The following is a 15794-nucleotide window of genomic DNA, read 5'->3' as shown; positions in this document are numbered from 1 at the left end:
GGGCCCTGCTGCTGTTGATTATTGGGCTACTTACATACCGTTGATGGGCATTGATGCAATGACAGACTTTACAGTGTGATGGGCCTGCTGCTGTTGACAGACTTATTCAGATGTTTGATGGGCTGCTGCTGTTGACAGACTTACAGAGGTGCTGCCTGCTTAGCGGGTGACAGACTTACAGATGTTGATGGGCCTGTGCTGTTACAGACTTACAGTTTTATGATTGCTGCTGCTGACTAGTGACAGACTTACAGATGTTGATGGGCATGCTGCTGTTGACCAGACATACAGAATGTTGATGGGCCTGCTGCTAACAAAGACTTCCAGATGTTCATTGGGCGTGGGCTGCTGTTACAGACCTTACAGCTGTTGGATGGGCGTGTTGCAGCTAAGTTGCAGATACAAGCTGGGTTGATGGGTGCTGCTGTGAACAGACTCCAGCTGTTGACAGACTACAGATTGAGATGGGCCGTGCTGTTGACAAGACTTTACAGATGTTGATGGGCATGCTGCTGTTGACAGACTTACAGCTGTTGATGGGCCTGCTGCTGTTGAACAGACTTACAGATGTGATGGGCTGCTGCTGTGGACAGATTACAGATGTTATGGGCTGTGCTGCTTAACAGACTAATGACAGCTGTTGATGGGCCTGCGCTAATGACAGACTTACAGCTGTTGAGGGCGTGCCTGTGTTGATCAGAACTTACAGCTGTTGCTGGGCGTGCTGCTGTTGACAGACTTCAGCTGGAGATGGGCCTGCTGCTGTTGACAGACTTACAGCTTTGATTGGCACTGCTGCTGTTTGACAAGACTTCCAGATGTTGATGGGCCGTGCTGCTTTTGACAGACTTACAGCTGTTGATGGGCCGCTGCTTCTGTTGACAAGACTTAAAGATGTTGATTGGCCTGCTGCTGTTGACAAGACTTCCAGATGTTGATGGCCTGCTGCTGTTAACCAGACTTTCAGCTGTTGAATGGGCCTGCTTCTGTTGACAGACTTACAGATGTTGATTTGGCCTGCTGCTGTTGACAGGACTTCCATAGTTGATTGGCTCTGCTGCTGTGACAGACTTTCAGCTGTTGATGGGCCTGCTGCTGTGAACAAGACGGACAGATGTTGATGGGCGTGCTGCCCGTTGACAGACTTACAGCTTGATGGGCCTGCTGCCTGTTGAGCCAGACTTACAGATGTTTGAATGGTCTGCTGCTGTTGACAGACTTACAGCTGTTGCTGGCCTGCTGCTGTTGACACAGACTTAAGATGTGATGGGCGCTGCTGCTGTTGACAGACTTACAGCTGTTTGATGGGCCTGCTGCTGTTGACAACTTACAGCTGTTGATGGCCTCCTAATTTGACAGAATTACAAGCTGTTTGGATGGGCCTGCTCGCTGTGACAGCGACAGCTGTTGATGGCCTGCTGCGGTTTGACAGACTTAAGCTGTTGACAGACTTACAGCTTTTGATGGCCCTGCTGCTGTTAGACAGACTTACAGTCTCGTTGATGGGGCCTGCTGCTGTTGACAAGGGACTTTACCCACGGATGGCTTGATGGGTCCTGCTGCTTGTTGAAACAAGGACTTATCAGCTTGTTGAGGGGCCCTGATGATCGTTGACAGACTCTACCCAGCTGTTGACTGGGCGTTGCGCTGTTGACAGAACGTTACAAGCTTGTTGAGTGGGCCGCCTTACTGTTGGACAGGAACGTACAAGGCTGTTGATGCGGGCCTGCTGCTGTTGACAGACCGTTACAGCTGTTGATTGCGTGAGTACCTTTATCCCTATCTAGCTGTTGAACAGACTTACAGCTATCAGCTGCTGTTGACAGACTTACAGGCCTGTTGATGGGCCCGGCTGCTGTTGACAGACTTACAGCTGTTCGATGGGCACCTGCTGCTGTTGACGTTATAATCTCTGCTGTTGAACAAACACAGCTGTTGATGGGTCCGTGCTGCTGTTGTCTACTCTCTGCTGTGACAGTTAACAGCTGTTTGATAGGGCCTGCTGCTTGTTGACAGACTGTTACAGCTTGTTCGATATTGGGCCCTGCTTGCTGTTTTGATAGATCTTACAGCTTGTTGATGGGCCGTGCTTTGCTGTTTACAAACTCCACAGCCTGTTTGACAGATAATGCTGTTGATTGGGCCTGCTGCTTCGTTTGACATACTTAACAAGGCTGTTGATCAGGCCATTGCTGGCTGGTTGACAGCTTACAGCTGTCCTTCGATAGGCCTGACTTGCTGTTCGATAGACTTTCACAGCTGTTGCATGGGCCTGCTGACTTGTTGACAAAAGCTCACAAGCTGTTGACAGGACTTAACCAGCTGTTGCATGGGGGCCTGCTGCTGATTGACAGCCCTCAACATTACAGCTATTGGATTGGGCCTGCTGCTTTGGACAGAAACTTACAGCGTTGATGGGCCTGCTGCTGTTGGACAGAACTTACAGCATGTTGACCAAGCTCTACACTGTTGATGATGGGCCTGCGTGCTCGTTGATCAGACTTACAAGCTGTTCGATCTTGGGGCCTGCTTGCTGGTTTGACAGACTCCTTCACGCCTGTTGATGGGCCTGCTGCTGTTGACAGATCTTAAGGGGCAGTCTGTTATTGGGGCCTCGCTTGAGAACTTGTTGACAGACTTCTTTACAGCTGTTGATGGGTCCTGGCTCGCTGTTTGACAGACTTTACAGCTGTTTGATTGGGCCTGCTGCTGTTTGACAGAACTTACAGCCAGTTGACAGACTTTACTTTGCTGTTGATGGGCCTGCTGCTGTTGACAGACTTTACAACGCTGTTGATTGGTTCCTATGGCCTGCTGTTGGACAGACTTACAGCTGTTGATGGGCCTGCTGCTGTTGACCAAGACTTCACAGCATTTGCTGATGGGACCTGCTGCTATTGACAGACTTACAGCTGTTGATGGGCCTGCTGCTGTTGACAGACTTACAGCTGTTGACAGACTTACAGCTGTTGATGGGCCTGCTGCTGTTGACAGACTTACAGCTGTTGACAGACTTACAGCTGTTGATGGGCCTGCTGTTGTTGACAGACTTACAGCTGTTGATAGGCCTGTTGTAGTTGATAGACTTATAGCTGTTGAGGGTCCTCCTGCTGTTGACAGACTTACAGCTGTTGATGGGCCTGCTGCTGTTAACAGACTTACAGCTGTTGGTGGGCCTGCTGCTGTTGACAGACTAGCAGCCTGTTGCTTGGTTCCTGATGCTGTTGACAGACTTACAGCTGTTGATGGGCCTGCTGCTGTTGACGACTTACAGCTGTTGATGGGCCTGCTGCTGTTGACAGACTTACAGCTGTTTGACAGACTTACAGCTGTTGATGGGCCTGCTGCTGTTGACAGACTTACAGCTGTTGATAGGCGTGTTGTAGTTGACAGACTTATAGCTGTTGAGGGTCCTCCTGCTTTTTACAGACTTACAGCTGTTGATGGGCCTGCTGCTGTTAACAGACTTACAGCTGTTGATGGGCCTGCTGCTGTTGACAGACTTACAGCTGTTGATGGGCCTGCTGCTGTTGACAGACTTACAGCTGTTGATGGGCCTGCTGCTGTTGACAGACTTACAGCTGTTGATGGGCCTGCTGTTGTTGACTGACTTACAGCTGTTGATGGGCCTGCTGCTGTTGAGAGACTTACAGCTGTTGATGGGCCTGCTGCTGTTGACAGACTTACAGCTGTTGATGGGCTTGCTGCTGTTGACAGACTTACAGCTGTTGATGGGCTGCTGCTGTTGACAGACTTACAGCTGTTGACAGACTTACAGCTGTTGATGGGCCTGCTGCTGTTGACAGACTTACAGCTGTTGATGGGCCTGCTGCTGTTGACAGACTTACAGATGTTGATGGGCCTGCTGCTGTTGACAGACTTACAGCTGTTGATGGGCCTGCTGCTGTTGACAGACTTACAGCTGTTGATGGGCCTGCTGCTGTTGACAGACTTACAGATGTTGTCAGGATTGCTGCTGTTGATAGGCCTCCTGCTGTTGACAGACTTACAGCTGTTGATGGGCGTGCTGGTGTTGATTGGCCTGCTGCTGTTGACAGACTTACAGATGTTGACAGGATTGCTGCTGTTGATGGGCCTGCTGCTGTTGACAGACTTACAGATGTTGACAGGATTGCTGCTGTTGATGGGCCTGCTGCTGTTGACAGACTTACTGCTGTTGATGGGCCTGCTGCTGTTGATAGACTTACAGCTGTTGACAGACTTACAGCTGTTGATGGGCCTGCTGCTGTTGACAGACTTACAGCTGTTGATGGGCCTGCTGCTGTTGACAGACTTACAGCTGTTGATGGGCCTGCTGCTGTTGACAGACTTACAGCTGTTGATGGGCCTGCTGTTGTTGACAGACTTAGAGCTGTTGATGGGCCTGCTGCTGTTGACAGACTTACAGCTGTTGATGCGTACTTGCTGCTGTTGACAGACTTACAGCTGTGATGGGCCTCCCTGCTGATGTGACAGACGTACCGCTGTGACAGACTTACAGCTGTTTGAGGCCTCTGCTGATGTTGACAGACTTACTAGCTGTTGATGGGCCTGCTGCTGTTGACAGACTTAAGATGTTGATGGGCCGTGCTGTTGGACAGACAGTACAAGCTGTTGATGGGCCTTGCTGCTGTTGACAGACTTACAGATGTTGATGGGCGTGCTGCTGTTAATAGCCTGCTGCTGTTGACAGGGACTTACAGATGTGACAGGATTGCTGCTGTTGACAGACTTACAGCTGTTGATACGACCATTGATGGCTGGTTGACAAGATTACAGCTGTGATGGGCCTGCTTGCTGTTTGACCCGGGACTTACAGCTGTGATGGGACTGCTGCTCGTTGAACAGACTTACAGACTGTTGATGGGCGTGATGCTGTTAATTGGCCTGCTGCTTTTGACAGACTTACAGCTGTTGAAGGCCTGTTGTAGTTGACGACTTATAGCTGTTGAGGGTCCCCTGCTGTTGACAGACTTACAGCTGTGATGTTCGGCCTGCTGCAGTTAAAAGACTTCACAGCTGTTGATTGGGCCTGGCCGCTGTTGACAAGACTTACAGCTGTTGATGGGCTGCTGCTGTTAACAGAATACAGCTGTTATGGGCCTGCTGCTGTTGACAGATTACAGCTGTTGATGGGCCTGCTGCAATTGACAGAACTTTCAGCTGTTGATGGGCCTGCTGCCGTTGACAGACTTACAGTTGTGAAGACTTACAGCTGTGATGGGCATGCTGCCGTGACAGACACCCGCTGTTGACAGATTACAGTGTTTTGGATTGGCCTGTTGCCGTTGACAGACACAGCTTTTGACAGACTTACAGCTGTTGATTGGCCTACTGCTGGTGATGGGCCTGCTGCTGTTGATGGGCATTCCTACATTTGATGGACCCACTGCTGTTGTTGAATGGCCTGCTGCTGTTGACAGACTTACAGCTGTTGATGGATCTTCTGTTGGCAGACTTACAGCTGTTGATGGGCCTTCTGCTGTTGACAGACTTACAGCTGTTGATGGATCTTCTGTTGAGACTTACGCTGTTTGATGGGCCCTGCTGCTGTTGACAGACTTACAGCTGTTGATGGATCTTCTGTTGGCAGACTTACAGCTGTCGATGGGCCTGCTGCTATTGACAGACTTACAGCTGTTAATTGTGCCTTCTGCTGTTGACAGACTTACAGCTGTTGATGGGCCTGCTGCTGCTGACAGACTTACAGCTGTTGATGGGCTTGCTGCTGTTGACAGACTTACAGCTGTTGATGGGCCTGCTGTTGTTGACTGTCTTACAGCTGTTGATGGCCCTGATGTTGTTGACAGACTTACAGCTGTTGATGGCCCTGATGTTGTTGACTGACTTACAGCTGTTGATGGCCCTGATGTTGTTGACATACTTACAGCTGTTGATGGCCCTGATGTTGTTGACAGACTTACAGCTGTTGATGGGCCTGCTGCTGTTGATGGAATCATTGTTGTTGATGGGCCTACTGCTGTTAATGGACTTACTTCTGTTGATGGGCCTTCTTCTGTTGACATACTTACAGCTTTTGATGGAACCACTGCTGTTGATCGATGTGATGCTTGAGCAAAGATAGTTCTTTCTGGTTCCCTGACTGATAACTTATCCTTGTGTTCGTGCATGAAGTGATCAAACCACGCCCTGCCAGGTATTTCGTTACAGAATGGATTTTTTTCAACCAATTACTCTCTGTCAGTTGATAAGCCATCTGCTGTACTATGTCCTTACACCTAAATCCATAGATTTCCTCTCCATTAATAGGCAATAGGAGAGATTAATGTTCGTAAACAATGAAGCATATCTGGCACATGCGCAGTAGTTGGTGGGCAAAAGTGAACAATAACAGAGGACGCTCTTACCTAATTTGACTTTGTTGAGTGTTTTGTGCACACTGTACATGTATGGCAAGGTAAGGTTTCTTTCCTACTCATTACATTGTACGTATATGCATTCTTGTGTAGTGCTGTATTAGTTTCTCAAAATGTGAAAAAATACTCAAAATTGCTTATAAGTTTTTCAATTTGTAAACTTCACTTACTATGAGAGAAAAAACATGCCGAGGCAACAATAAACATTTGAATAAACTTAAATATTATTTTGCTTTCCATAAAGGTTTAGAATCCAGTAGTTTCAAACAACTTTCACATGAGAGCAAGCTGTCTCTGTCACTGTACTCTTGATAGTGGGATCTGAAATTCATTGGTACTTTATCTCAATCCATTTTCTGTGAATCCCAGCTGTTGCTCCTGTGAAGTCTATCGTATTTTTTACTCTAAAAACATGGAATTATAATTTTATGTATTTATTGTTGTTGTGAGGACTGAATCAGGTAAGGAGAAAGCTCTAACTACTTTGTTGAACAGAGACGGCTGTATATGAGGAAGCAGTGCGGACGAAAATGTAGTGTCTGTCACGCACTCATGTACAAAAAGGGACAGAGCCCCTGCTGCAATTGTGTTTCATCACAGCTGAAAATATATATATCTTTGTGCACAGAGTACATTTTTACATGATATATATATCAGCAGATAAGCCGTGAAATACTCTACATTTTAGTATATGGTAAAAAAAAATATGTACAGAGGAAGGATGGACATTTGGCGAAATGCCATCCTTACACATACTCTCACCCCCCCGAGACAATGATTATGTAATAATCATTGGCTGATGGTCAGCAGAATCTTGCGGGGGGGCTGGAGGAGTCTGCGGTTCAAGATTCCATCCGTCAAGGGATGTCTTCCGGGTCCTTGCTGTTCGGTGAGTCGGGAAGCAGGATGCTGCCCCTGGTGGTGGGCCAGGGGGGTTCGACTGCTTTCCTTTGGCAGCCCTGGTGACGTCTGGGGCCTCTGTCGGATTCCAGTGACGCTGTGTTCCGAGGCAGTGTCCTGTGAGGGCCTTCTGCGGGGTCGTCTTCGTCAGGAATGATGGCGGGCTTAAGTCTGTCTATCGAGACCCATTCCTCTTGGCTGCCAATCAAGACGAGGAATGCCTTCTCCTCTCGGCGAATGACATGGTGCAGTCCTCTGTAGGGTCTCATTAGGGGCGGGTGGGTGGCATTGTTCCGTATGAAGATGTACTTGCAGGAGTCCAAGGTCCTTGGTTGGAACTACTTCCTCCTGTCAGTGTAGGTCTCTCGGCAGGGAACGCATCCTGGGCGGCTGCCCGGAGTCTTGCCAGTGGGATGTCGGGGTTGTCATTGTCAGCGGATAAGAATTCACCTGGCATTGTCAGGGTCTCACAGTAAACCTTCTCTGCCGGTGACGGGTCGCCGTTGGCTCTTGGGGTGGTGTGGAGGCTGTGGAGGACCCATGGTAGCTGTGCCTTCCAGTCGGGGCCTGTGCAGCGTGCCATCAGGTAGGCCTTGAGGGAGCGGTGGGTCCTCTCCACCATGCCATTGGCTGCGGGGTTGTAGGCTGTGGTCGTATGGTGCTTGGTCCCCATCAGGCATGCCAGGAAGGTTGAGAGTACTGAGGTGAAGGCAGTTCCTCGGTCTGTAGTGAAGTCGTCTGGACTCGAAAGCGGCTGATCCAGCTGGATAGGAAGGCTTTGGCGCAGGTGTCTGCGGTGGCTTCTGACATCAGGGTGGCTTCTGGCCACCTGGTGAACCGGTCAATCACTGTGAGGAGGTACCTGGCACAGTTGGATGGGGGATGGGGCCCGATGACGTCGACGTGGATATGCCCGAATCTCCGCCTCGCTTGAGGGAAGGTGCCTATTCCCGATTCGGTGTGCCTTCCTGTCTTGCTGCTCTGGTATGCAATGCAGTTCCTGGCCCACTCCCGGGAGTCCCTCTTGATGCAGGCCAAATGTGCAGGGCGACGGATGCGAGAGACCGTGGATCACGCTGAATACCTGCTTTCTCCTGGAGGTGGGTATCAGGGGGCGTGGGAGACCAGTGCTGGTATTGCAGAGGAGCATTGTCTTGGAAGGGCCAAAGGAAATGTCCTCCCATCGAAGGGCAGTGATGGCTGTCTGGTACTTCGAGGTTGGAGGCTTGCTCACGCGCTAGGTCCTCGTAGTCCACGCCAAGGTGCAGGGAGTTTATTTTTATTCTCTGGAGGGTGTCGACTACGGGGTTCCTTCTGCCGGGGACATAATCAATGGAGCACCTGAATTCAGAGACGGCCACAAGGTGATGTTGCTGTCTTACGAACCAAGCTTTGCCCGCCATGACGAAGGCGTGGACCAGCAGCCGCTGGTCTGTCCTTATGGTGAATGGGACGCCTTCCAGGAGGTACTTGAAGTGGCAGACGGCCTGGTAGACAGCTAGAAGCTCGCGGTCAAAGGTGCTGTAGCAGGTCTCAGTGGGTTTCAGCTTCCTGCTGAAGGAGGCTATGGCGTAGGGACCCCATTGACCAGCTGTTCCAGGATGGTGCCACATGCAGTGTTGCTGGCATTGGTGGTGAGTGTCAGGGGCACATTGGTGTCCTGGTGAAATAGGGTTGTGGCTCTGCTGAGGGACGACTTGGTGCGGCCGAAGGCACACTGTTGGGCTTCTCCCCATGTCAGCTTCTTTGGCTTGCCCTTCAGGACCTCGGTCAAAGGACACATGGTGCGGGCAATGTCTGGGATGAATCTTCTGTAGCAATTCACCATCCCGACGAACTCTTGGGGGGCCTTGACTGTCATTGGTGTAAGGAACTTCTCCACTGCAGCCACCTTCGATGCCATTCACCTCCTCCACGCATAAGGTGCACTTGTCGAAACGGATGACAAGCCCGTTCTCCTGCAGGCGGTTGAGGATGGCCCAGATGTGGTTCAGGTGCTCCTCTGGCGCTTTGGAAAATATGAGGATGTCGTCCACATAGCAGATGCAGAAGGGTAGGTCGCCGAGGATGCTATCCATAAGGTACTGAAAGGTGGCTCTGGTGTTCCACAGGCTGAAGGTGGTTAAGGCGAACATGAAGGACCAGAGGGAACGGCGATGGACAGCTCCCAATTTTGAGTTGAGTTCTCCATGTCTGCCAGCTCACTCTTACAGTCGACAGGTGTCGTAAATGACGGGTCAAACCGTGAGATAAATGCCAAAACACTCCTGTAGAGGATGTGCCGTTTTGATTCCACTAATGGCGTTGTGGTTGACTGCGGATAGGAGCACCAGAGAACCTAGACTGAGTGCCGTATGGGTCCATTAAGGTTTTCCTGGGTAGGTGGCCTGAGCTGCTACCATCCTAATCCGGGAGGTCACCAGTTGTGAGGACTGGAATCAGACAAAGAGAAAGCTCTAACTACTTTATTGAATAGAGGCGGCTGTATATGAGGCAGCAGTGTGGACAGAAACGTAGTGTCTGTCATGCATGCACATACAAAAAGGGACGGAGCCCCCGCTGTGATTGTTTCATAGCAGCTGAAAATATTCATATATCTTCGTGCAGAGTACATTATTACATGATATATATATCGGCGGATAGGCTGTGAAATACTCTTAGATTTTAGTATATGGTATAAAAAAGTATTTACAGAGGAAGGACGGACATTTGGCGAAAGGCGTCCTTACATTGGTATATGGGTTAAAATAAATAATTGTATAGGAATGTGGTGGAGTAATAAAATTTTAAATTTTCTATGTAGTGAAAGATGTCAATGAAAATATGTAAATCTGAATATTTCAATTTAAAAAATGCCTTTATGCTGTATACTATTTTGCATAAGATTATATTATTTCATAAAGATCAACTTCCAATTGGAAGATAGGATGAATTAGATTCATATGGGTGAAAACTTCATTCCATGTGTTGGTAATGGCGGGAAAATGTTATTGGAACGTCGATTTCTGCAATGTTTGGCAGACGAATTTTTGATGGTGCTATAGACATAGAAGGGCTATTGTGTGGATCTTTTGAACTTAGTAATAATATTACTCATTTACTGAGCAATTGCTCTACCTCCTACCTCCCGAGCAATTTAGGCCAGGTTATGAAGTGCTCTGCCCCACTGCTCTCTTTCATCTTAATTCTCAGTGAGTGGCTGCCAGCCACTTATTTCTCCTTTCCTTGTCCTTTTCACTGGGAATACGATGCCAGGATACTTGGCTTCCTTTCCCCACCTATTCGTGCATCCCGCAAAAACAACATGACTGAACCATTCCTTAAGCCCGCCACTAACATTCAGTTATGCCTGCACAGTTACAACTGTGCAGTCGGAATGCGCAGGGAAATCTTCGCCGATAACCCACGGTCCAGATAGAACTGTGCACTAATCATACAGGCAGTTTCCTCAGTCCTCGGTAGCAGCCACGGCGTCAACACTCGAAGCTCGATCTGTCCGTAATTGACTTGCTGACATCAAAAGAGGAATTTATAAACGTCAAGTGAAATAGTGGTTAATAAAAACTCATTAAGTACTCCCATGTGAATTTGTTCAGAGTTTAAATATGGCCCCAAGAACTTTCATAATGTTTATTGAATATTTTATGAATGAAGAAGAGTTGTGTGTTAGGATTAAGTTCGTAATCATTTGCTTTCTTTTCAAAGTTGACACATTTAAGCTACATATTTTTTCAGTTCCATTAAAAGTGGTCATACTGATTTGCTTTCATTTAAAGATTGACTTTCTCGTGACGTGTTACAATGAATGAAAATCCTTAGTTTACTACTGACTTCTTGTGTTTCATTAGTGTTGATTAGTCTAATTTCATTTCAAAGTGAACTTCCGTGAGATGTAAACGATGAAAAAACATACATAGTCCAATATTGTTTGATTGTTTCATCAGAAAGTAGAATATTCATTATTTTGTTCTCATTTTAAAAATGAAAAATATACATGATGCATAATCATGAATAGATGCATATAGGCCTATTCGTGTTTGACATTATTTTGTCATAAACATTTATTCTCATTTAAAAACTGACTTGCATACATGGTTTATAACCATGAATAAACATACAGAGGCTTAATCTGTTACTATAGCCTTTGCCTTATACCTGCCAAAGCAAAGTATCATTCATATAGGTTTCGAAGAAATCTACAAGATATTCAGGAATGATGCTGTCACTTTCAGCTTTTATTATACACTACTATTTTTCGTGTGAAAAAATGGCAAAATTATAAATATATAATTATTGTGACTTCAGAATCTATTATTAAAAACATGTAAATTCAATATAACATCAATTTAGGTATAAACACTTTTCAAAATAATAAAACTCAGCTGCTCAGTGTTCTTGATTAGCACATGTCTGTCCACGGACAACAGCGAACTGAGCCAAAAAAAGTTGTGTCCACCACATTACCATTGCAGTGGGCATGAGCAGCCATTTAGCCTGAGGTTCATCGATTAAGATGAGCTATTTACCCAGGCCGCCTGCGCAGACCAGAAAAACTGTGCAGGTTGTCCAACTGTGCAGTTATAACTGCGCAGGCATAACTGAGCGTTAGTGGCGGTCTTTAGAAATAAGGCGCAGATTAACTTGAAAGGTCAACGTTCGTCTGATACAGTAGTGAAGTGGAAAGGCCTTTTGCCCACCAGCCGTGTTATTATTTGGGAAAGACGTGTTGATGACATCACATTAATGACCCCCATATTCTTCGAGCTGCTCCTCAATTTTTGAATAGGAAGAATGAGCTTTCTTATGAACTTTATGTTAGTCATTACATTTGGATCAACACCACACATACGTACATTCTGCCACCTTTCTTGATAGGGTAGCTTTAGGGACTTTGAAACACCTTGCAACTTCATTGTGCCTTGATGGGCTGCTCTTAATAGTCTTTAGTCTGTCTTCTGCCTCCCATTTTTTTCTTAATCCATTTTTTTCCTAATTCCTTCCTTGGCATAGCTACCCGGAAAGAAAAGAAAGGGTGGTAATTTGAGACTAGGTACAATAAGTAGTTGAAGTATAGAGCAGGCTGTTTCATAATGCCACCCCAAGCCATTTCATGATTATCCATCAGAAATTCTAAACAAACAATAGTTTTTAATAAATATGCCATTTTAACAATTGATCTTACACTTAATAAATACACTATATTGCATACTTCACATATATTAATTTATATAGTGTAAACAAAAGTGACTCTTACCGAGAAGAAAGTTTCACAGAACAAAGGGTAAAGAGTGTCCTCTCACAAACCCTGATCTTGAGTTAGTGATGTCAGAGTACTCTGGTGACATCAGGTGGAAGTAATATATGTTAGGACGAGCATAATTAAATACAGGCCCGGATACCAGGTTTATTGTGAATCCGTTACAACTTGCCGCCAAGGGCCAGCCCACCTGACGCATCCCAACACAACATCGGAACCAAGAACTCAAAAACAAAAGACGTTCACAGCAGGGAATAGAATCAGAATTAACATAGAATTACCTTTTTTTTTTTTTCAAACTCTACATCCCTTATCCCTAGAAAAGCAATATTCCAATTTAAAACATCAGACAATTAAATGAATTAATATTTCTTCCAAAATATGGAACAAATATGAAAACAAAACATGATAAATACAGCATACTTGTACATATTTATAAATCAAGTCGATCTGGAGGTTTACTTATTCGACTGGATTGCCTTAACATTGGTGGTTGTACTGAACATTCACTATCATTATTTACAGTTACTTCTATGGGTTCTTCAGCCCCACTATTATCACATGGTACATTAGTGTCTGAAATGAAAGCACTAGAATCACTCAAATTTACAGATGACTTGGAATTATTGGATAACACTTCTTTATTGGATTGGTTAAAGTCACCCATAAATCTATGCATAATCTGATCTGCACGTCTTGTTCAAATAATATTACCAAAACTCTGTACTTCCACCTTATAATTTCTCAACCCAAGTACTTCCACAATCTTTCCTTCCACCCATGGTGAACCCTTCCCAAAATTACGAACAAACACAGCATAGCATCATTGACTTTATACAATTTACCTTCCTCCTGGAAAATTTCATCCCTCATTTTCCTTAAAGATTTGTCTTTCAGTTTAACTGATTCAACAGTACCTTTGAAATTCCTACCGAATATTATTTCTGCTGGGGCCTTACCCGTGGAAGAATTCACAGTCCTCCTATAATTATACAAAAATCTACAAATTCTGGTCTGAATATCTCTCTTCTTAAATTTTCCCAGGCCCTCCTTGAATGTTCTCACAGCCGTTTCAGCCAGACCATTGGAGGATGGATGATAAGGAGCTGGTGTTACATGCTTAATACTATTTTTACACAAGAACTCCTCCATCTCTTGAGAAACAAAATTTGGAGCATTATCCGATACAATGATATCAGGTATACCAAAATTACAGAATGTCTTCCTCAAATGACCAATGGTAACAGCTGACGTAGTGGAACTAGAAAACTGAATATCCAAAAATTTACTATGAGAATCTACAATTATCAAAAAGTATTTACCATCAATTGGTCCTGCAAAATCTATGTGCAGTCGAGACCATGGTTTACCAACAATAGGCCAAGACAATGTAGGAGCTCGAGGATTTGTAAAATTCTTAAAACAAATGCTACAATTCTTTGTGACTTCTCCTATGTCCTGGTCTATCTTTGCCCACCATACCCAATTCCTTGCCTCAGCTTTCATAGCATTTATACCATTATGCCCACAATGCAAATGGTTCAAAACCTTACATCTTAACTCAACAGGAATCAAAACTCTATTTCTATACAATATTACATCATTATGGAGAGATAAGTCATCTTTTACAGAGGCATATTCCAGAAGTGACATATTATGTTCCTTTGACCATCCCAGCTTCAAACAATTTTTCAACCGAGACAATACAGCATCCTTATTGGTGAAATGTTTAACTGCCTGAAAAGAGATGTCATCAAAATCAAGTAATTCAACCAATTTAACATATTCAGCTGGTGTACCAGAATGAAAATCATCATCAAGTGGCAATCTGCTTAAGGCATCAGCAATTACATTTTCCTTCCCAGGTTTGTGAACTAATTCATAATCATACTGAGATAACAACAAAGCCCATCTTTGTATTCTAGAATTAGCATTACATGGAATCTGGTTTCCCTCTTCCAAAAGTCCCGTAATGGTTTATGATCAGTTCTAGCAACAAAATTCCTGCCAAGCAAAAAATATCTAAAACGTTTCACAGCAAAAATTAGAGCTAATCCTTCTTTATCTAACTGAGAGTAGTTCCTTTCTGCTTTAGATAGTTTTTAACTTGCAAAATAAATTTTTTTTTCTTGGTCACCAACCTTTTGTAACAAAACACACCCACACCTACAGGAGACGCATCCACTTCAATTATTAAAGGACTATCCCCATCAAAACTAGTCAGCACTTTGGACTCTGAAAAATCTCTTTTAATGCCTTCAAACGCCTTCTGCTGTACTGAAGTCCATCTAAATTTTACATTTTTCTTCAACAAATCATACAAGGGAGCTAGCTTAGAAGAAAGGTTCTTTACAACCTTGCAATAGTAAGTAATCATACCTAAAAAATATTGAACTTCTTCAACAGAAGTAGGACATGGACAATCTAAAATAGCTTTCAGTCCCTTTGAAGATGGCTTGACTCCACCTGAGATGTGGTATCCTAAATATTCAATAGATTCAGCCTCTAAAACGGTGTTAGTCTTATTTATTGGTACATTATGTGCTTGCAAAAGTTCCAAAACCTTTCTTAATCAGTGATCATGCTCCTTTTTGGTAGCACCACTTACAATAATATCATCTAAATAAGCAGCTACACCCTCCACATTTGCCAACAGTTGAGAAATAAACCTTTGGAAAATACCAGGAGATGAGGACATGCCAAAAGGTAAGCGCTTATATTTAAACAATCCTTTATGAGTATTAATTACTAAGTACTCTTGACTTTTCTCATCAACAGGTATTTGAAGGTAAGCATTCTTTAAATCAATTTTGGAAAAAAACTTTCCTTTACCAACAACAGATAACAATTCCTCTATCTTTGGTAACGGATACCTGTCACAATGAATTTGTTTATTCAAAACTTTAAAATCTCCACAAATCCTCATTTCAACCTTATTTTCTTTCAATACAGGTACAATAGGAACTGCCCATTCACTATGTGATATGGGTTCCATCATTTCATCTGCTACTAGCTTATCTAAGGCATCTTCAATCATTTTCTTGTAATAAAAAGGAACTGTGCGTGCTTTCATAAACTTTGGGGGTAGCATTACCTTTTAAATGAATCTTAGCCAAAACACCAGTAATAGGTTTCCTTGAATCTAACCAAAGTAATTAATTCTAGCAGGCTTTTCTGCACTCACATTAGCAACCTTTATTACTCTAGTACCTTCATCTATTCCAGCCAGATAAATACCTACTTGCTGCATTAAATCTTTA

At 44.7% G+C, this 15794-nt stretch overlaps 2 protein-coding genes across 2 annotated transcripts; one reads left to right on the top strand and one right to left on the bottom strand.

Annotated features, from left to right (window-relative positions):
* Positions 1-2806: 2806 nt before the first annotated feature.
* On the top strand, positions 2807-4452 carry LOC135211407 (fibrous sheath CABYR-binding protein-like). Its single transcript, XM_064244719.1, has 2 exons — positions 2807-3591; positions 3753-4452. Exons 1-2 carry the CDS (start codon positions 2807-2809, stop codon positions 4450-4452), a joined length of 1485 nt encoding a protein of 494 aa, XP_064100789.1.
* Positions 4453-12967: 8515 nt separating this feature from the next.
* On the bottom strand, positions 12968-15571 carry LOC135211406 (uncharacterized protein K02A2.6-like). Its single transcript, XM_064244718.1, has 4 exons — positions 15143-15571; positions 14676-15055; positions 13380-14455; positions 12968-13110 (listed from the first exon to the last, which is right to left on the bottom strand). Exons 1-4 carry the CDS (start codon positions 15569-15571, stop codon positions 12968-12970), a joined length of 2028 nt encoding a protein of 675 aa, XP_064100788.1.
* Between the last annotated feature and the right edge of the window lie 223 nt (positions 15572-15794).

Source organism: Macrobrachium nipponense, chromosome 4 (assembly GCF_015104395.2).
Source record: "Macrobrachium nipponense isolate FS-2020 chromosome 4, ASM1510439v2, whole genome shotgun sequence".
Lineage (NCBI taxonomy): Eukaryota > Metazoa > Arthropoda > Malacostraca > Decapoda > Palaemonidae > Macrobrachium > Macrobrachium nipponense.
Note: the sequence above shows the minus strand (reverse complement) of the source record. Positions and strands in the feature narration are given on the sequence as shown.

Excerpts from the sequence above, each read along its gene's own strand:
- LOC135211406 (XM_064244718.1), bottom strand. The coding sequence starts at position 15,571 with ATGATTGAAGATGCCTTAGATAAGCTAGTAGCAGATGAAATGATGGAA. Across the intron at positions 14,456-14,675 it reads GGTGTGTTTTGTTACAAAAG|AATACAAAGATGGGCTTTGT; the intron begins GTTGGTGACCAA and ends TGCTAATTCTAG. Across the intron at positions 13,111-13,379 it reads TGAAATTTTCCAGGAGGAAG|ACACTAATGTACCATGTGAT; the intron begins GTAAATTGTATA and ends CTTTCATTTCAG.
- LOC135211407 (XM_064244719.1), top strand. The coding sequence starts at position 2,807 with ATGGCCTGCTGTTGGACAGACTTACAGCTGTTGATGGGCCTGCTGCTG. Across the intron at positions 3,592-3,752 it reads AGACTTACAGCTGTTGATGG|ACTTACAGCTGTTGACAGAC; the intron begins GCCTGCTGTTGT and ends TGCTGTTGACAG.